This window comes from Thamnophis sirtalis, unplaced genomic scaffold (genome assembly GCF_051295495.1).
Source record: "Thamnophis sirtalis isolate CommonGarterSnake01/CBP01778 unplaced genomic scaffold, rThaSir2_p1.2 scaffold_3, whole genome shotgun sequence".
NCBI classification, from domain to species: domain Eukaryota; kingdom Metazoa; phylum Chordata; class Lepidosauria; order Squamata; family Natricidae; genus Thamnophis; species Thamnophis sirtalis.
This window is the reverse complement of record NW_028261383.1, coordinates 15,750,026-15,771,308: the sequence shown is the minus strand read 5'-3', so window position 1 is coordinate 15,771,308 and position 21,283 is coordinate 15,750,026. Positions and strand designations below refer to the sequence as shown.

The window sequence follows — 21,283 nt, the reverse complement described above, 5'->3', positions numbered from 1 at the left end:
GGGATCCAGAACCCACCACTGATCTCCACCATGGAAGGTGAGTGACAGCAGAAAGAGAGAAGAGGCACACTTTGGGGAAGACCATGGCCTCTGACTTGCTCATGGAAGCATGTTTTGGAAGGCATTTTTAAACTTGACTTTAAAAAATATTTTCTTTTAATATGTATAATTCTTAGGGAGTTGCAAGAGATAGTAATTTAAATAGGGAGCAGTATATTAAAAGCAGCAGATCCTCTCCCCCTCTTCCTCCTTTCCTCTCCCTTTCTCCTTTCCACTCTCTCCACTTAGTTTGTATGGTGTATTTCAGCGGTCAAGGAAGTTTCATTCAATATTGATGGTATTAATAATTGTGCAGGTCTTCTCCATGTTGACTTTCAGTGCTAGCCTCTTCCTATTAATTTTTCTCCCCAAATGTAACATTATTTTCCTAAGACCAGATCTGAATACAAAAGAGTGTATGATGTCAAAATAAAACAATAAATTTAGTTCTGTATATGTGTTTACAAGAAATGTCACTTAATAAATGCACCAAATGGGTCATTTCTTTATGTTGGTAGAAATGAACTCCCAGTTATAATGAATGTGTTTCCCCTATTTTTGCTGTTCAGTGTATGGGAAAGCATGTGGGGAAGTGGTGGGTTCTGGCAGCTGCTAATGCCAGTTCACTCAGGGACACTTTGAATGTGCATGCATTGGGGGCATGCACAGTAAAACAAAAATTGCTCTGCACATGCGCAAAAGCCAAAAACAAGATGGGAGAACTGGTTTGGGGGCATGGCAGGCCTGGGCCACTGCCAGTTCCAGCGAACTAAGCTGCCAAGGTATTAACGGTTTTGCCAAACCGGTATGAACCAGTCCGAACCAGCAGGAACCCATCACTTGTGTGGGTGTGAATGGATGCTATGGCTGTGTGTGTCTGTATTTTCTATAGATACATTTGAACCAGAGACCAGGACTCCTTTCTGTTAAAGCACATTTTTTCTTATTGATGTTCAGGACAAAAGGATGGGCCTAAAGAAGGGAGGATTCCTGACCTTTTACATTATATAAATTGATGAGTACTATTCTGACCAAGGCTTCTCAAGAGAATGAAACAAGTTCCTTGTCCCAGCAAAAACCATTTTATTAATTTACAGTGAATTCTGCTCATTCACAGGTGGCAAAGTCTTTCAAAGGAGGATTTACAGTCACAGAACTTATCTGGCTTGGAGAGCTGACAGGCTGATATCTGCAGAACCTGGCAAGGAATCTTGGAGAGTCACTATCTGATTAGCGAACTCATTGTCTCCTGCAAACTCCAATTCCCTTTCGCTCCTCTATTATTTCCTCTGGGAGGGGCCATTCATCATCTGGTCTTACTCCCAATTTGACCTCTGTCCTTTAGTAGTTCCCTCCTCTGGTAACTCTGGGCATGTGCACACTGTGAACAGGCTCCAGCTGTTGGTCTACCTCACTGATGTCTGCCTCTCAAGGCAGCTGATAGCTGGCATATGGTTCTGGCCCCCTCTCTGCTTCCAACACAGTGCCCTCATTAGAGCCTTACCCAGATTCCAGGAACGGTCCATGTTCATCTCCACCACCTCACTGTCTGAATCTGCTGTCAGCTCTGCTGGTGTGCTGGCGAGCTACAACACATACAAGGGATTTGGAACAGAAGTGAAAAGATTGGGTGTGGGCAACAACAAGTATGTGATTGGGCACAGGACATCAAGATCTATTGAGATCCACAAGGCAATTAGTTCATAAATAAATATAGTAATGACTACACATCCCCCAAATCTTACCCCAAAATGAGAAAATCCAGTTGCCGTTGATATAAAAGCACCTTTAGGACAACCATGACGTGGATGAATGACAACCTCCATAGATCTCTGCACATACGTCCCCAAAAGAACTCATGATCCCCAGAGGAGGAATTACCTCCCATTGTAATTATCACCATCCTGATTTTTGAAAACTCTTCCATCACTTCTCCAGTGGCTGCCTTTGGTGTAAACATCAAATTGAAGCAAGGTGCAAAGTGCAAAGGATGTTATCTCACAAAAAGGTGCATGAATAAACTTGTACTCTCCATGGCACAAATTTTGGGACATTCGGGGACTGTGCTTCTCTTTTCCTTTCTCTCCCTTCCAGGTGAAGTTCAGTTTATCTCTCTCTCTCTCAGTCAACAAAGTTATTCTCATTTCCATATTGTGAGAATGCTTCTTCAAACTCTCTTGTCCTTCCTCAGAAGCAGGAAGAGGATTGATTCAGCCCCATGAATTATGGACCTCCTGTTTCTGCTTCTGCTTCTGCTGCTGATTTCCCAACCAGTCTCTGGGAAGCTGAGAATGAAGTGCTTCCTGAATTTGGAGGAGCAGGAGGGGAAAAAACTACGGAGCTATTACAGGCCAGGAGACCACCTCATTGGCATAGTCTCCACTGCCACAGTAATATCCCATATAATGCTGCTTTTCAACATAGCTCCTTATACTCAATCTCCCTTGTAAGTCATTCAGGGGGATGGAGTTGCATTCTCTCCCTTTGTAGTCCTAACAATCTTCTTCTTTTCTTTCAGTTACTCCTGCATTGTGGTGATGGGTGACTATAATTTGCTTCTTGTTTTGGACTCTTTTAGCTTAAGACTCAATGGGCTTGTGGAGAGAAAGAGCAATAAATGTTAATATACTTTGTTGTTGTTAGGGATGATGTTATCATGAACATTTTTTACAGTAGTTCATTTAATGATCCAGTAAGAATCCTAAGCTTCATTTTTGCCATTCAACAAGTCAACAAGAATTCTCAGCTTTTGTACAATCTCACCCTTGGCTACAACATCCATGACAACTACATGAGCAACCTTGGCACTTCTGATGCCTTGCTGGACATGTTGTCTACTGGAGAAGCCAATATTCCCAACTACAGCTGTGGAAAGAAGGACTACCTGATGGCTGTTCTTGATGGATCTCTTGATGACATCTCCATGCAGATGTCAACATTAGTAGGTACCTACAAAGTCCCACAGGTTTGTTTTTGTGTTTCTCTATCTGATAAAGTGAGCAGGTTGTTGGTGGTTGGGTAATAGATTCAATCATATCTTTTTTATGGAATTCACGATCTGATTTTCACCATGGCCATTGACATGGCTAGGGATTGGGATCCACAGTGGGGAGGGAGCCTTAACATCGACTTGAGTAAGACTTGAGCAACTGGACACAATGTTAAATATGGAACATTTAAGCAAATTTTTAAAATGAACTGATTTGCATTTGCACTACTCTAGAGATAGAAAACACAACACGTCTATTAACAGAATGACAATTTTATTAGAAAAAAGAAAGGGCAATATCTTAGACCCCAGATTAGACAAATCATTATATTCAATAATATTCTGCATGTTGTATTCTTTATTTTGATATGGCTTGGGGTAGAAAAAAACCAATAAATTGTTGTAATATATTCGTGAGAACCACACTGGATGTGTTAAAAGCTTACATTTTGGACTTGATATGATCTAAATATAATACACTGTTCTTCATTGCTTCTTCAGATCAGTTTTGGAATTGTTTCAGAGGCTCTGAGTGATAAAAGTCAAATTCCTTTTTTCCATGAGATGCTGCCCAAAAATGGGTTCCAATATTCAGCAATTGTCCAACTTCTCCTCCGTTTCAGATGGACTTTGATTGGTCTCTTTCCACCAGACACAGAGGAGGGAGAAAATTTCATGAGGACTTTCACTCCTATGCTTGTCAGGAATGGAATTTGTGTCGTTATCTCACAACAATTCTCAATAACTAGACCTACAGAATCTCTCAGAAATGCCATCTCTAAATGGAAACAAGTCAATGTCTTTGTTCACTTCATAGAATTTGTTTCTCTTGTGGATAGACTTCGCCACATCCATTTAACAATGGAAGGTTTGCCGGGAACCATTGAAGGGAAAGTCTGGATCACCACAATCATGGAGAAAATGACAATGATACAGCATTCACTTTTCAAATATATCCATAGTATTTGGGCCTTTGCTTTTCAGGAAAGAAAATGGCCAAATGATGATGCCTTCCCATCCAGCCTTTTTAGGGATGCCATATTTGAAGACCAGTCTTTTCGCTGTTCTTTTTCAAAACATGTCCTTTCTGTCAAGGCCCGGAGACGATGTACCCAGATAGCACCACTGGACACTCAAGAGAAAAGGAACAGAATTCAGATAAAAAATGACCATCGTATTTACAGTGTTGTTAAGACTCTGGCCCATGTCTTGAACGTTGCCTATTCCTCAATATCTAGGAGGAGAAAAGCGGACAAGAAAGAGAGATTGGGAGTGCCAAGGCTAGAGCCATGGCAGGTAGGGGCTGTTGACAAGGATCCATCAAACCTAGTTCCTACTTTGAAAAAAAAATCAATTTCCATGTAGGGGAGCTATTAGAACATACTTGTTCTTCAAAACACCAACAGGTTTGGTCAAGCTGAGGCCAGATTTAATTCACAAGATTATGTTCCAAAGAGCAGACACTGTGACAATTATATTTAGATATTAAAAACTGCTAGTATAAAATTATTTAAAATGTATACATTGTTTATTTTCATTGATTTATTTATTTTGTCAGGCATGTATTAAACTACATATATATTTATAAACATATTTTTGGATACATGATTTTGGATACATGAAATGGATACAAATAAAAAGAAACATTAGGACAGGGATGGTAAGCATGTTGGTGGACTTATGCACCCCCCTTAGAGACCTCTTAGGAATGGATGAGGTCAGACAGTCTAGAATAGAATAGAATAGAATAGAATAGAATAGAATAGAATAGAATAGAATAGAATAGAATAGAATAGAATAGAATAGAATAGAATAGAATAGAATAGAATAGAATAGAATAGAATAGAATAGAATAGAATAGAAGAGTTGGAAGGGACCTTGAAGGTCTTCTAGTCCAATCCCCTGCCTAGGGAGGAAGCCCTACACCACTTCAGACAAATGGTTATCCAACTTCTTCTTAAAGACTCCAGTGTTGCAATGTTCACAACATTGGAGTATTTATAACTTCTGGAGGCAAGTTGTTCCACTGATTAATTGTTCTCACTGTCAGGAAATTACTCCTCAGTTCTAAGCTGCTTCTCTCCTTGATTAGTTTTCACCCATTGCTTCTTGTTCTACCCTCAGGTGCCTTGGAGAATAGTTTGAGTAGCTATTTTTGTGGCAACCCCTGAGATATTGGAGCACTGCTATCATGTCTCCCCTAGTCCTTCTTTCTATCAAACTAGACATACCCAGTTCCTGAAACCGTTCTTCATATGTTTTACTCTCCAGTCCTTTAATTATCTTTGTTGCTCTTCTCTGCACTCTTTCTAGAGTCTCCACATCTTTTCTACATCGTGGTGACCAAAACTGAATGCAGTATTCCAAGTGTGGCCATACCAAGGCATAAGTGTAATGTTAAAATTTTGGGGGTTTGGGGAAGAAACCACCGAGTCAGGTAGAACATCCCAGGCATTGACCACTCTGTTACAGAAGTGATATTTTCTGCAGTTGAGTTTGGAGCAGTTTACCTTAGGTTTGTATCTATTGTGTTCTCGTGTATTGTGGTTGAAGCTGAAGTAGTCATGAACAGGTAGGATATTGTAGTGAACTCCCTTTTTAAGAGCCAAGGTGGCGCAGTGGTTAAATGCAGCACTGCAGGCTACTGCTAGATCAGCAGGTCAGCGGTTCAAATCTCACCGGCTCAGGGTTGACTCAGCCTTCCATCCTTCCGAGGTGGGTAAAATGCGGACCCAGATTGTTGGGGGCAATATGCTGACTCTCTGTAAACCGCTTAGAGAAGCCTGAAAGGCCTATGAAGCGGTATATAAGTCTACTGCTATTGCTTTTTGAAGAGAGGGATGACTGTGGCTAGAGACCAGAGGTTGGGCAAGGAGCTTGTTTTGAAAGACTTTTAAAGATTATGCTTAGAGGTTCTGCTATGGAAGTGGAAAGCATGTTTTTAAGAAGTAGGCACATAGTCCATCAGGTCCAATAGATAGAGATGGTTTTAGGCTGCATTGTGCCTTTTCAATGTTATCTTCTGTAAAATTGATTCGTCTTAGATCGTTGTAATTATTTGTGGTACGACTAGGAAATATTGGGCATGAGCCATTGCTGTTTACAAAGACTGAGCTGAAGAATATGTTAAAGATTTTGGCTTTAACGGCTTCATCATTACAGTCTTTGCTGTTAGGTGCTTGTAGGGGTGGGATGGATCTGAAGTCTTTAAGTTGGTTGTTAACAAAATACAATACAATACAATAGCAAAGTTGGAAGGGACCTTGGAGGTCTTCAAGTCCAACCCCCTGCCTAGGGAGGAAACCCTGTACTGTTATAAATTATAGAAGGCATTGTTGGATTTCATGCGCAAAAGGTTTTCCTCTTGTTTGATGTCATAATTGAGGCATTAAGTCTTTATCTAGTGGCATAAGTTTTTTTAGCAGCTTTTAAAGTTAGCACCGTAGCCAGTTTTGGTTTTTCATCAGAGAGATTTGGGGGGGGGGGTGGGATTGGAGCTTCCTTATTGCTATGGGTAATTTGTTTTTCCTGGTTTTGGAGGTTATTAGTGGTACATATAATTTAATCAGTATTTTGACTTCAAGCAAAAAAAAATTATAATAGTTTTCAGCAGTATTACAGCCAGTGAATAGAATGTGTCAATCAAGAGATGAGAAGTTGGTGTCTATGAGATCATAGTTGGCTTTTTAAAAGTTATAATTAGGTATAATTATATTTATAATTGTAAATATATTTTACAATTTAAATAAATTCAATTCAAATCATGTAAATACAATTTAAATAAATTTGACCATTTAAATAAATTCCTGTACTAATGGGTTTTTAATTAGCATGATAGAATTTTATATTCATAAATTTCAACCGCGGTGGCGTAGTGGTTAGAAATGCAAGTATTGTTGGCTAACTCACTGTTCACTGCCAGGAGTTTGATCCTGACCAGTTCAAGGTTGACTCAACCTTCCATCCTTTCATTGTTGATAAAATGGGGACCCAGATTGTTGGGGGCTATAGGCTGATTCTATAAACCACTTAGAGAGGGCTGTAAAAGCACTGTTGAATATAAGTCAAAGTGCTATTGTTATGCACGCAAATAATGAAGTGGGGGGACTGAACATCTCTTGTTCCCTGGCTCAGCTTTAAAATTGCTCCTCCTTGTAGGATGTTTCAAGTTGCTTTCAAAATTCCTGGATGTTTCCATTCTAGTTCCATCCCTTTCTGGAGAAGAATGAATTCTGCAATTTTTCCTGGGAAAAACTATACTTGGACCAAAGTGGAAATGTAGCAGCTGATCTGAATATCATAAGTTGGTTGCTTTTCCCCAAGGAGAATCCCATCAAACAGCAACTGGGGAGTTTTGAAAGACAGAGGCTTATTATCAACCAAGATGCTCTTTCACGGCTAAAGTTGCTCAACAAGGTGGTTGAAAATATTGGCAACTTTTCTCTGTCTGTAGAGTTGGTGTTAGTATCCCCTGAAAAAGCAGGCTCAGGTATTTTTAAAGAGCCCATAACTGACCAGAGTTATTGATGCCTCTGTTTCACCCCACTGGGATAGGCCTCCTGGTGCTCAGAAGGTGATCTGAGGTGTGCAGGCAAAAAGAACCACAATGACCTGTCCGATGTGAGATAATGCCTTAATCTAGAAAAATGGCCTGAAAATGACTTTGACCCCCCCCCCCCAAAAAAAAACCTTTCTTGACTCTTGAAATAATGAGATAATTAGAGATAATTTGTAATGAAATGCTACTTAGATTTGATCTTTGGCTTGTAAGCCATCTAAAAACCCTTTAATTGTAATTGTAATTGTAATTTAATAAATTTATATTCCGCCCAATCCCGTAGGACTCCGGGTGGCTTACAAAATACAAGAATAAAAATAAAAGTTAAAATATAGGGGAAAAGGAATAACAGATTTAAAAACAACACACCATACACTCAACCTCGTTGGGGCTGCACCTCGTTCATCAGGTCAACAGCCCCAGGCCTGCCGGAACAGCCAGGTTTTAGTGGCTTTTCGGAAGGCTGAGAGAGTGTTAAGGGTCCGGATTTCTGTGGGTAGATCATTCCACAGGGCTGGAGCACCTATAGAGAAGGCCCTCCCCTGGGGGCTGCCAGCCGGCATTGTCCGGTCGACGGCACCCAGAGAAGGCCCAGCCTGTGAGATCTTATCGGCCGCTGGGGGGTATGTGTCAGGAGGCAGTCTCGCAGATATCCGGGTCCTAGGCCATGTAGGGCTTTAAAGGTGATAACCAGCACCTTGAAGCGCGCTCAGAGACCATTAGGAAGCCAGTGCAGCTCGCGGAGGATAGGTGTAACATGGGTGTATCTAGGTACACCCGATATCGCTCGCGCGGCTGCATTCTGGACCAACTGTAGTCTCCGAACACTCTTCAGGGGCAGCCCCATGTAGAGCGCATTACAGTAATCAAGCCTTGAGGTGACGAGGGCATGAGTGACCATTTGAAATGCCTCTTGGTCCAGGTAGGGCTGCAACTGGTGCACCAGGCGAACGTGGGCAAAAGCCCCCCTGGTCACAGCCGACAGGTGATGTTCTAATGTCAGTTGTGAATCCAGGAGGACATTTGAATACAAGTGTTGTGTGATTGTCAGCTGCCTTAAGTCTTCCACTGAAACAAAGAACGTTATGGTTTGGTTTTGGTTTTGGTTTTATTAACATTTGTATGCCGCCCTTTTCCCTGAGGGGACTCAGGGCGGCTCACAGAAAAACCAGGGAGGGGGGGAGAATACAATATTAAAGACGACAACATATAATAAAATAGTAAACAACATTCATTCATCATTCGGGCGGGGTGGCGGTCCTTATCCCCAGGCCTGACGGGCGAGCCAGTTCTTCAAGGCTATGCGGAAGGCTTGGACGGTGGAGAGGGTACGAATCTCCACGGGGAGCTCGTTCCAAAGGGTCGGGGCTACTGCTGAGAAGGCCCTCCTCCTTGTAGTTGCCAGCCGACATTGGCTGGCCGATGGGATACGGAGGAGGCCTAATCTATGCGATCTTATAGGTCGTAGGGAGGTAATCGGCAGAAGGCGGTCTCTCAAGTATCCAGATCCACTGCCATGTAGGGCTTTATGGGTGATTAATAGCACCTTGAAGCGCATCCGGAGATCGACAGGTAGCCAGCGCAGCTCGCGGAGGATAGGTGTTATGCGGGTGAATCGGGGTGCACCGGCAATCACTCGCGCGGCTGCATTCTGCACTATCTGAAGTCGCCGGATGCTCCTCAAGGGCAGCCCCATGTAGAGCACATTGCAGTATTCCAGCCTAGAGGTCACAAGGGCCCGAGTGACTGTTGTGAGGGCCTCCCGGTTCAGGTAGGGTCGCAACTGGCGCACCAGGCGTACCTGGGCGAATGCCCCCCTGGTCACAGCCGTTAAATGGTGGTCGAATGACAGCTGTGGATCCAGGAGGACTCCCAAGTTGCGAACCCTCTCTGAGGGGTATAAAATTTGACCCCCCAGCCTGAGTGTTGGAATGTTGGCCAAATCTTTGGGAGGAAAACACAACAGCCACTCGGTCTTTTCCGGGTTGAGCACAAGCTTGTTAATCCTCATCCAGTCCATAACGGCCTCAAGACCCCGGCCCATCACGTCTACCGCTTCATTGATTTGGCACGGGGCGGACAGATACAATTGAGTATCGTCCGCATATTGATGGTATCTAATCCCGTGCCTGCGGATGATCTCTTCAGGGGCAGCCCCATGTAGAGCGCATTACAGTAATCAAGCCTTGAGGTGACGAGGGCATGAGTGACCATTTGAAATGCCTCTTGGTCCAGGTAGGGCTGCAACTGGTGCACCAGGCGAACGTGGGCAAAAGCCCCCCTGGTCACAGCCGACAGGTGATGTTCTAATGTCAGTTGTGAATCCAGGAGGACATTTGAATACAAGTGTTGTGTGATTGTCAGCTGCCTTAAGTCTTCCACTGAAACAAAGAACGTTATGGTTCTTGGGCAGACGTGGGATTCAGCAGGTTCTGGAGAACCGGTAGCGTAAATTTTGAGTAATTCGGACTGGTACATACCACCTCTGACTGGCCCCGCCCCCATTTATTCTCTGTCTCCTGAGTCCCAGCTGATCAGGAGGAAATGGGGATTTTACAGTAACCTTCCCTGCCATGCCCATCAAGCCACGCCCACAGAACCGGTAGTAAAATTGTTTGAATCCCACCACTGTTCTTGGGGGCTCAAAGAATTCGACACAACTAGCAATTAACAACAAAACTGTAATTGTTCAATGAAAAGGACCTCGTTTTGAATACCCCACTTGGCCTTAGAAATATCCATTTCCCAGACAGGACTCATGTGCATGTCCCATGTGCTGCAACAAAAGATGCCTGACTTACCCTTTTTGAAAGACATGTTCTCATTACTTCACCTCCACTCATCCTCACTATAATTCCAGAAACTAGACAGTAATCTTTAGTCTTTTTTCACCAGAATGGCAGCTGTATGAATTGAAAATATAAACATACAGATATAACTGCCTCATTTGAGGTTGAAAGCCACATATCACCCTGGATATGTGCTAGTCATTCCCGACACGAGGGGGCAGTGCTCACCTCCATTTCAAAGCTGAAGAGCTAGCACTGTTACATCTTCCATGACATCTTCGTGGCCATGTGACAAGCATGACTAAATGTCAAAGGCACACGGAACACTGTTACCTTCCCAGCAAAGGTGGTCCCTATTTTTCTACTTGCATTTGTATGTGCTTTCAAACTACTAGGTTAGCATAAGCTGGGATCAGTAACAGGAGCTCACTCCATTATGCAGCTCTAGAGATTCGAACCACCCAACTGCCGACCTTTCTTATTGGGAAGCTCAGCATCTTAGCCACTGAGCCATAGTATCCTTGTGAGGTCTTATTTCACTCTATGAATTGAAAATATAAATTTACAGATATAACTAAATAATGCTTCATTTGAGGCTGACAGCCCTAGTTTGTGAGAATTTTTTTTCTTTATATCTTAACTGGAACAAGGATTTGGATTATTTTCAATATATCAATTTCAAATATTGCTTTGCAATATTTTATGTTTTCCTGATCTATTGCTCAGAAGTTTCTTTTTAAAGGACAGTTTCATTTTATTTTAATAGATCTAATGAATACAATTTTGAAATGATTTTTGTTTTCCTGCTTAGTCTCTGCCTCAGTCCAAATGTGTGGACAATTGTCACCCTGGATTTGTAAAACGGGGTCGGAAAGAAGAACCCATTTGCTGCTACGATTGTATTCCTTGTCCTGAAGGGACCATCTCCACACAGGAAGGTGAGTGTCACCAGAGAAAAGGGCATTGGATTCAACCAGAGCATTTGGTCAAAGTCCCTGTTAAAAGACATTTTATTCTTCATTGCTATTTTTAACATCTCCAATTTATTCCATAATGGGAGGAATAAGATCTTGAATAAGATCCAATCCATTTCTATGTGTTTGTAAATGTTCATTGACATCTAATGCCTGATCCTAATAAAAATAGAGAATGAATTCTTTTTAGATGATAAAATGTAAATAAAAAGCAATAAAATAAGGGGCTACCACAAAGAAGAGGCGGTCGATCTATTCTCCAAAGCACCCAAAAGCAGGACAAGAAACAAACAATGGAAGATAATCAAGGAGAGAAGCAACTTAGAACTAAGGAGAAATTTCCTGACAGTGAGAATAATTAATCAGTGGAACAACTTGCCTCCAGAAGTTGTGAATGCTCCAACACTGGAAGTTTTTAAGAAGACGTTGGATAACCATTTGTCTGAAATGCTATAGGATTTCCTACCTAAGAGGGGGTTGGACTAGAAGACCTCCACGATCCCTTCCATCTCTTTTATTCTGAATTGATTACCTGGTACTCTCTTCCTTTTATGGTGGTTCTATTTTAATGATTCAATCATTTTGAATCCTAGTTACTTGGCACATGAAAATTTGTATTACTCAAACTGTTGGATTCCCTATATTGTTCCACACTATACCTCTATTGTCAGGTTTCCTAACGATGCCATAACTGATTCATAATAATCGAACCAATGTTTTAATACAAAAACCAGTGACTTATTGATAGCTTCATGTTGTGACTCAGCAGTTCTGCTGAGAGGTTTTTCGGGATACAAAATTCAGGGTTGTGACTCAGCAGTTCTGCTGAGAGTTTTTTCAGGATACAAAATTCAGTATGCAGCTGGGGCTTGTGGGAGGAAGTTTGGGAGATAAAAGGAAGGATGCTGCCACGCCCCAGTGGCTGGAGTCAACGTCGTTTCTTCGTGTGTTCCGTGTCTGGTACAATATTGCTTGCTTATTACTCGTGATTATGCCTATTACACTTGGATGTGCTTTGGTGTTTTCATGTAAACATGATCCGTGGAGACAGTAGAAGAAGGGAAGCATTTGTAAGAGCTTTTGTTTTGAATTCTTATCAGAGATTTATATTTATGTTATTTCTGGGCTCGAAGCCAGTTTGAACTGAAAACTGATAAAGAAAAATCCTTTTAAGTTTGCCTGCCTGCGTTTGTTAACGAGCCGTCAAGGGGGGGGGGTCAGAACAGCTTCATTAGGGAAGATTTGTTCACAGCCAAATCTTTGCTTTGTTTATCTGCTTCTGGACTTTACCCCTGTTCCTTCCCTCCCCTCAGTCTGTGTCATAAATCACGTTACCCAATAGATACACCCCTCCCAACCAAGCAGCAGTAATCTGAGATCCCATTGCAGCTGACAGTATGTGTGGAATTTACTCCCACTCATTCTGTCCCCATGATAACACGGAGCATTGACAACTGCTATGTAAGTTACACAGGCTCCCAGTTTCTCTCCAAGTGCCATTAAATTTACTTTCAAAACCCTACTAGCCATTGGAGCAGGTATCTCTGGTGCCTCTTCTCCCTGAGGATATCTACTTGTCCCACCATTGCAGATATAATAGACACACTGTATATTCCCTAGAACATTGACACCATACGGTTACTCCAAAGACTGCCCCTTTTTGGTGCAGCTCCTGCCCTATTGAACACTCTCCCCATTAAAACCCTAACTTCCCAAACAGCCCTCCACTCACAAACCTCTGGAGATTGTTGTTCCAGGCATTGGGATGAAGATGGATTAAGATGGGCAACCATATTTTTTTTAATCTTTCTATGTCTATATCTTTATTTCAGTTTACCAATTACTATGGCTTTCTTGTCTCTCAGTGTCAGCTGTTATCCAGAGAAAGTGTTTCTTGGAAGGTGAAAGGAAGGACTATAAAAATAATATTATTTACTGTTTTCTCAGATACTGAAAAATGCACCAAGTGCCCCTATGATCAATATCCAACTGATGACAGAGTCCAATGTATCCCCAAAAGAATCTCCTTCCTGTCCTATGAAGAACATATGGGCATCATCCTGGTCTCCTTTGCTGTACTCTTGTTTCTAACAACAGGCTTTGTTTTAGCCATATTCCTTAAATATCTAGAAACTCCCATTGTCAAAGCCAACAATCGGGACCTCTCCTACATCCTCCTGGTTTCCCTCTTTTTTTGCTTCTTGTCCTCCTTTCTCTTCATTGGACGACCAAGGAAAGCCACCTGCCTTCTCCGACAAACCATGTTCAGCATTGTCTTCTCAGTAGCTATGTCTTCTGTGTTAGCGAAAACAATCATGGTAGTGCTGGCCTTTCTGGCCACAAAACCAGGGAACAGGGTGAGGAGATGGTTGGGAAAGAGCTTGGCCAACTTTATCATCCTTTCTGGTTCTGCTGGAAACATTGTAATTTGTACAATCTGGCTGGGTGTTTCTCCTCCATTTCCTGATTTTGATCTGCACTCACAATCAGGACTGATCATCCTTCAGTGCAATGAAGGCTCTGTCACCATGTTTTATGTTGTTCTCGGCTACATGGGCTTCCTTGCTGCCATTTGCTTCACAGTGGCTTTCCTGGCCAGGAACCTGCCTGGGGCATTCAACGAAGCCAAACTGATCACCTTCAGCATGCTGGTCTTCTGCAGCATCTGGATCTCCTTCCTGCCCACCTACTTGAGCACCAAAGGGAAATCCATGGTGGCCGTGCAGGTCTTCTCCATCTTGACTTCTGGTGCTGGCCTGCTGGGCTGCATCTTCTTCCCCAAGTGCTACATTATCATACTGAGACCAGATCTAAATACTAAGCAACATTTAATGATAAAAGTCGGTATCTGATCATGAAGTAGTTTCTTAGGCTCATAACACTTAATTATTTATTGCAGTTATTATTGAGTTTGTATACTTGTTTTGACAATTAAGGTTATTTAAAATAAAAGGAAATAAAGAAGAATGTGGGTTGGATAGCATCATCACCAGATGGATTCGTAACTGGCTGACAAACTGCACTCAATGTGTAGTCCTCAATGGAACTGCTTCTACATAGAGGGAAGTATGCAGTGGCGTACCCCAAAGCTCTGTTTTAGGCTCAGTACTCTTCAAAATCTTCATCATTGATTTTGATGAGGAAATAAATGGGGAACTCATCAAATATGCAGATAATGCCTTGGTAAGTCCACACTTGGAATACTGCCTTCAGTTTTGGTTAACACAATGTAGAAAAGATGTGGAGTCTCTAGAACGAGTGCAGAGAAGAGCAATAAAGAGGATTAGGGAACTGGAGACTAAAACATGTGAAGAACGGTTGCAGGAACTGGGTATGTCTAGTTTAATGAAAAGAAGGACTAGGGGAGACATGATAGCAGTCTTCCAATATCTCAGGGGCTGCCACAATGAAGAGGGAGTCAAACTATTCTCCCAGGCACTTGAACAAGAAGCAATGGGTGGGAACTAATCAAGGAGAGAAGCAACTCAGAACTGAGGAGAAATTTCCTGACAGTTAGAACAATTGATCAGTGGAACAGCTTGCCTCCAGAAGTTGTGAATGCCCCAACATTGGAAGGGAGCCCCAACACAGGGAGCCACAGCAGAGGGATGAAAGAGCTCCAGAGCTGTGCATTGCCAACCCCTGCCCCAAAGTCATTCCCACACATCATGATACTTCTTTAATAGATTGTGGAAATGCTGATGTAAAACTTGATTTTAGCAAAGTATTAACAAAATACTTTCTGATGTGCTTATTAGGGACTTAGTTAACTGACCACTGGATGGTATGGTAATTAAATGGATAAAACTGTCTTAAAAATGTTGAAGTAATTTTCAATTTTCCTCATAAAGATGGAGAGTAATCTAGTGAGATTGGCAAAAATGTTTCTGCAAATCCAAATTCTTTTAAAGAGGAAAAAAATGTTTGCACAATTGAACCCATGGAGACATATACACAACACACAGAGAAACAAGTTTAACAAAGTGCTACGTCTGCCCACCAACGAACTAACTCTCTCTCTCTCTCTCTCTCTCTCTCTCTCTCTCTCTCTCTCTCTCTCTCGTAAGTTTGCTTCCCGCTTCCTCTCTCCTTCCTCGTCTCTCCTGTCTCTTCTCTTTTCCGTTCAGTCGTTGTGCAACAGATTGAAAGCTGGAGCCAAGCTGGGTCATTCCTGCCAAGAGGCAACTTTCCCATCGAATGACCCTATGCAGTCCTTCTTGTCTGGGGCTACATTCAGTGTATAAGATGCACCCAAATTTTCAAATTCTTTTAGGGGGGAACGGCGTGTCTTATACTCTGAAAAATATGGTACTTCTTTTCATTCCTCAGACCCTACCAACTTCCAGCTGTTGTCTGGATTCATGAAGGGAGTTTTGGAAGGGAAACCCATCTGTTGTTACCATTGTCTTCCTTGACCAGAAACGAACTATTTCCACCAGTGGTGGGTTCCGGCCGGTATGCTCTGGAATGGGCATACTGATGACTGCTGGAAGCAGCGGCCACTGTACCAGAACAGTATGTTGGAGGCCCCACCTGCCTGCCTGTATTCCTTACCTGTATTTAAGTCAACTGGACCATTTGCACACACATGGTGTACGCCTCCTGCACGACCTCCACCAAACAGCTGGAGCATCATAAGGCGGTGGGTATGCATGTGTGTGCAGAGCACATGCCCGAGGTGGATGCTCAGCCTTGTTGCAATGTACCAGTTGCAATGGCTTCCAGAACCCACCACTGATCTCCACCATGGAAGGTGAGTGATAGCAGAAAAGAGAGAAGAGGCACACTTTGGGGAAGACCATGGCCTCTGACTTGCTCAGGGAAGCATGTTTTGGAAGTCATTTTTAAATTTGACTTTAAAAATATTTTCTTTTAATATGTATAATTCTTAGGGAGTTACAAGAAATAGTAAGTTAAATAGGGAGCAGTATATTAAAAGTAGCAGATCAATCAAGAATTGGAATTAAAAGAGAAATTGCATTTCTTTTTCTTTATCTTATTTATTGGTGAACCTCTGGAATTTTTTCTTGGTGTCTCTGCAGAAAAGAAATATTTTTTTTCAAACATGTAGCCACAAGTATACCATTACATCTTAACAATCACTATTTTGTATTATCCAGGATTATACCAATTCCTCTTACCATCAATCCACAACTGTTGTTTGCTCTTCTACTTTCCATACACCATATTATATCCTATTTCACCTCTGCCGTCTCTCCCCCATCTCTCTCCTCCCCACCTCCTTTCTTCCCTCTACCATCCCTCTCTTCTCTACTTCCCCTTCCTCTCTCCTTCTCCTCTCTTCTCTTTCCATTCCTTCCCTCTCTCCTACTCTTTCTCTCCCTTCTGTTTCCCTCTCTCCTCTCCCCCCACTTCCTCCTTTCCTCTCCCTTTCTCCTTTCCACTCTCTCCACTTAGTTTGCATGGTGTATTTCAGCGTTCAAGCAAATTTCATTCAATATTGATGGTATTAATAATTGTGCAGGTCTTCTCCATGTTGGCTTTCAGTGCTAGCAATAGCTACTGCCCCTTTAGGTCTCCTTGCTGAGACCCCTCTCTGTTCAACACCAACCAATTTCTCCAGTCACACCAGCCTTGGTGAGGACTGAATGGAAAATTCTCAGCCACCCAGATCTGGTCAGTAGTCAGTAGTCAGATAATCTGATGGACTTCCAGTGAAGATGACCAACAACTGATGTCAGCTGATGGTGGCCTAACTGTGGCTATTTAATTTTTGTAGCTTTCCTCTAAGGAGCTTTCTCTTCACATTGCTTCACACAGCCTGGAGTTAAGAGACCAGGGAGGGGATGTATAAATAGTGGGGTGTTATAGCCTAAATAAAATTCTTTCCTCTGGAAATCAAGGATGTTTATGCAGGTGTTTGAAAGGTGGAGGTCACCTAGCAATTGGACTACATGCTGATTGGAGCATGTGACTGGAGACTCTATGGGGAAGTGATAACGTTTTACTTTTAATTTGGTGTAAAATTGGTGGGAACTGAGAGCCGGTTTTCCACTATGTCTGTGCCAATTTGATGTGTCCCAATAAAATATTTTTTGAAGAATATGCCTGCCTTGGAGTTATCATTGAAGGGGATGTATTACTTGGAACTTTGACAGATGTTAGGCCCAGGGAGAACTCCCTGGATCTCCCTGAAGGAATTTTCTCTGCTCTGTCACTTTTTCAACTTATTAACAGAAAGAAACTTTAGTTAATATGCCTCTCCTAGGTTAGGAAGAATCCTTGAATCATACAACAAGATTAAAAACTTAAAAGGTAGCATCATCAGTGGTAGCACTAATTATGTTTTCTAGATTAGGTAATGAAACTTCTTGTCATGGCTCCTTCACTTAATAACCAAGAAAGAAACCAGTCGACTCCATTTTGCAGAATTAAGTGTACTTTTACTGATTATAAGTAATGAGAAGCTAAGCAAATCTGGATCTGAGCAAAAGAGCGTGAAAGCAATAGATGTCAATACATGATTCATTCCCCTCCCCTTGGTACCTCAGTCCATAGTACAATCGTATATCACCACTGCTGTCAGGTGGGAGACATCTTCAAAAATCATCATCAGGTTGGAATCCTGGACAGTTGACCTTGGTGGAAAACTCCCCTCCTTCCACATGTGCAAACGAATGGTGTGAACAACCCTCATTTAACAGTCCTCCTGTACAGATTACTTCCCTCACCCAAATATCATGCCCTCCCTCCCCATTTCATGGCAGCCCAAATGCAAGCAGCAAAGCAGAGGTTGACATCCGGCCCTCCTCCAGAAAAAGGACGATCACTCCTGCAGAAATGAAAGAACACAGACCAACAAACAAACAACATAACATTGAAGAAAAAGGGGTGGGGAAAGGTAAGTGAAATCATTCGAGGTCAAGGCTTGTCTGGGTAGGTAGAGTAGAATTTACATATAAGACGAGGAGCCCGCACAAGAGACTTATCGACCCATTCAGCATGAGATGGAGGGAAATGCTTCCAAGCCACAAGATATTGAATATGGTTTCTAAGTTTCCTGGAGTCCAAAATTTTCTTAATCTCAAAATGCTGTTCACCCTCAACCAGGAGTGGGGTGGGAGGAGCTGCCAAAGGACACCGCAAGAGAGAAGTGCGTTCTGGCTTCAAGAGATTGACATGAAACACCGGGTAAACACGGTTGAGATATTTAGGTAGTTCCAGACAAACAGACACAGGGTTGATGACCTTGACAACCGGGAACGGACCAACATACTTCGGGCCTAATTTCTTAGACTTCTGAGAAGTTCGGAGAAATTTGGTGGATAAATATGCACGATCACCAACTTTATATTCCCTTGCCTTCACCCTCTTTTTATCCGCCTGATTCTTATGTGCTTGATGCGCCGCTTGGTAAGCCAAGGGCCACATTTCTCGGAGTTGGTCACTCCATTCGGAAAGGGACAGCACTTGCGGTTTCTCCCGAGGTATTTCGGGGATGGGCACAAAATCATGTCCATATACTAGTTTGAAGGGTGTAAACCCCGTGCTGCTGTGCTCCGAGTTGTTATATGTCACCTCAGCATGAGGCAATAATTCCACCCAATTATCCTGTTGGTAATCGATGAAACATTGGAGATATTGCTCCAGTACAGAATTAGCCCTCTCACAAGCCCCATTAGTTTGAGGGTGGTGGGTGGAGCTTAAGCCCTGGGCGGAGCCAATAAACTTTAGAAACTCCTTCTAAAACTAGGAGGTAAACTGGACCCCCTTATCCAAGATTATGCGGTCAGGTACCCCATGTAGACGATAGATATGGGTGATGAATAACTTAGCTAAGGATTTAGCGGAAGGGATTTTGGACCAAGGAACAAAATGAACCTACTTGGAGAACTAATCTTTAACCACCCAAATCATTGTATTTCCTTGACTTTTGGTAACTCAACAATGGAATCCATAGAGATCTCCTTCCATGGGGCCTCAGGACGGGCCACTGCCTGGAGCAATCCCTGAGGCTTCCCTGGTGGATGTTTCGCTGCAGCACAAGTGGGGCAACTAGCCACATAAGATTCAATGTCTTTTTTCAATGAGGGCCACCAAAATTGCCTCTTGACGAGATGCAGGGTTTTCACAAAACCAAAATGTCCAGCCATGTGAGAGTCATGAGCACACTGAAGGACCGAGGTTCTAATAGTTGTGGGAACATATAATTTAGCACCAATCCAAGCCAGGCCATCCTTCACAGTGCATTCCTCTGTATGTTGGCGGAATCACTCATCAATTTCAAGAGTTTCCTTGAGCTTTGTAACGAGGTCCCCTGTGACTTCCAAATTGGAAGTGGTCTGGCTTCTGGTGATAACCGGAACAGTGAGGCTTCTCGTTGGCATGGCAGGCTGGACAACACTCAGCTTTCAACTGTTGTATTGAGGAAGTCTGGACAAAGCATCAGCCATAAAATTCTTCCCTCCTGGGATATATTTCAAAGTGAAATTGAATCTATTGAAATGTTGTGCCCATCTCATTTGTTTAGGGGATAATTTCTGAGGGGTCTTTAATGCCTCTAAGTTTTTGTGATCAGTCCATACCTCAAAAGGGTGTTTTGACCCCTCCAGAAAATGATGCCAGGTCATCAAGGCCCACCAGACAGCAAAAGCTTCCTTTTCCCAAATAGCCCATTGTCGCTCAGTCTCTGTCAGTTTTCGAGAGGTGTAAGTACAGGGTTGCAACTTCCCGTGTGCATTCACCTGAAGTAGCACCGCCCCTACTAAAGTTCCCATGCTTAATAGCCGAGGTGGCGCAGTGGTTAATTGCAGCACTGCAGGCTACTTCAGCTGACTGCAGTTCTCCAGTTCGGCTGTTCAAATCTCACCGGCTCAAGGTTGACTTAGCCTTCCATCCTTTCAAGGTGGGTAAAATGAGGACCCGGATTGTTGGGGGCGATATGCTGACTCTGTAAACCGCTTAGAGAGGGCTGAAAGCCATATGAAGCGGTATATAAGTCTAACTGCTATTGCTATTGCTATTGCTATTACTGCAACATCACTAGCATCTGCCTGGACCACAAAAGGTGAATCCATGTCTGGGTGTTTCAGGACTGGTTCAGCTGCAAACAGGCATTTTAATTTCTCGAACGCAGCCTGACATTCCATAGTCCAGTTCAAGGGCTTACCTGGTTTGGGTTCCCCTCCCCCCACCTTTGATTTCAGGAGGTTTGTAAGTGGCAAAGCAATCTTTGCAAAAGAAGGAATAAATTGACGATAGAAATTAGCAAAACCCAAGAAACTTAGCAATTGCTTACACGTGCGGGGGGCCGCGCATTCGGTGACCGCTTTGACCTTTGCTGGATCCATTTCTATCCCCTCGTGGGAGATGTGATACTCCAGATAGTCCACCTTCTCCTGGTGAAATTCGCATTTTGATAATTTAGCATACAGTTCTGCTGCACAAAGCTTTTTGAGAACTATGGGAACAAGCTTCACGTGTTGTTCACGTGTTTCCGTGTAAATAAGGATATCGTCCAGATAGACCATCATGCCTTTGTACAGGTGATCATGTAAAACCTCATTAATTAATTGCATGAAAACTGCTGGCACCCCCTGCAGTCCAAACGGCATAACTTGAAATTGGAAACAGCCAAGAGGGCAATTAAATGCAGTTTTCCACTCATCCCCTTCCTTAATTCTGACCCGGTAGTATGCGCCTCATAAATCTAATTTTGTGAAATTCTTCCCTTTCCCCAGCTGGGCTAGCATATCTTTCATTAGTGGTAAGGGGTAGACATTTTGGACACAAACCCCTTTCAGGTTTTAAAAATTAACACAGAGTCTGAAGGAACCATATTTCTTTTCTCTGAACAAGACCGGAGCAGCCACTCAGGGTCTAGCAGGTTTAATGAACCCCCTTTCCAGATTTTTATCAATGAATTTTCTCAATTCATCCATTTCCTTAGGGGTCATTGAGTAAATTTGGGTTT

At 42.7% G+C, this 21,283-nt stretch overlaps 1 protein-coding gene across 1 annotated transcript in view; it reads right to left on the bottom strand.

Annotated features, from left to right (window-relative positions):
• Positions 1–20,840, bottom strand: part of LOC148047272 (vomeronasal type-2 receptor 26-like) — an 81,065-nt gene extending 60,225 nt beyond the window's left edge. The window contains exons 1-2 of the mRNA XM_087708020.1: positions 20,646–20,840; positions 18,673–18,921 (exon numbers count right to left, since the gene is read on the bottom strand). Of these exons, the coding sequence (XP_087564146.1) occupies positions 18,673–18,921; positions 20,646–20,840 (444 nt within the window). The remainder of the gene's footprint in view (positions 1–18,672; positions 18,922–20,645) is intronic.
• Between the last annotated feature and the right edge of the window lie 443 nt (positions 20,841–21,283).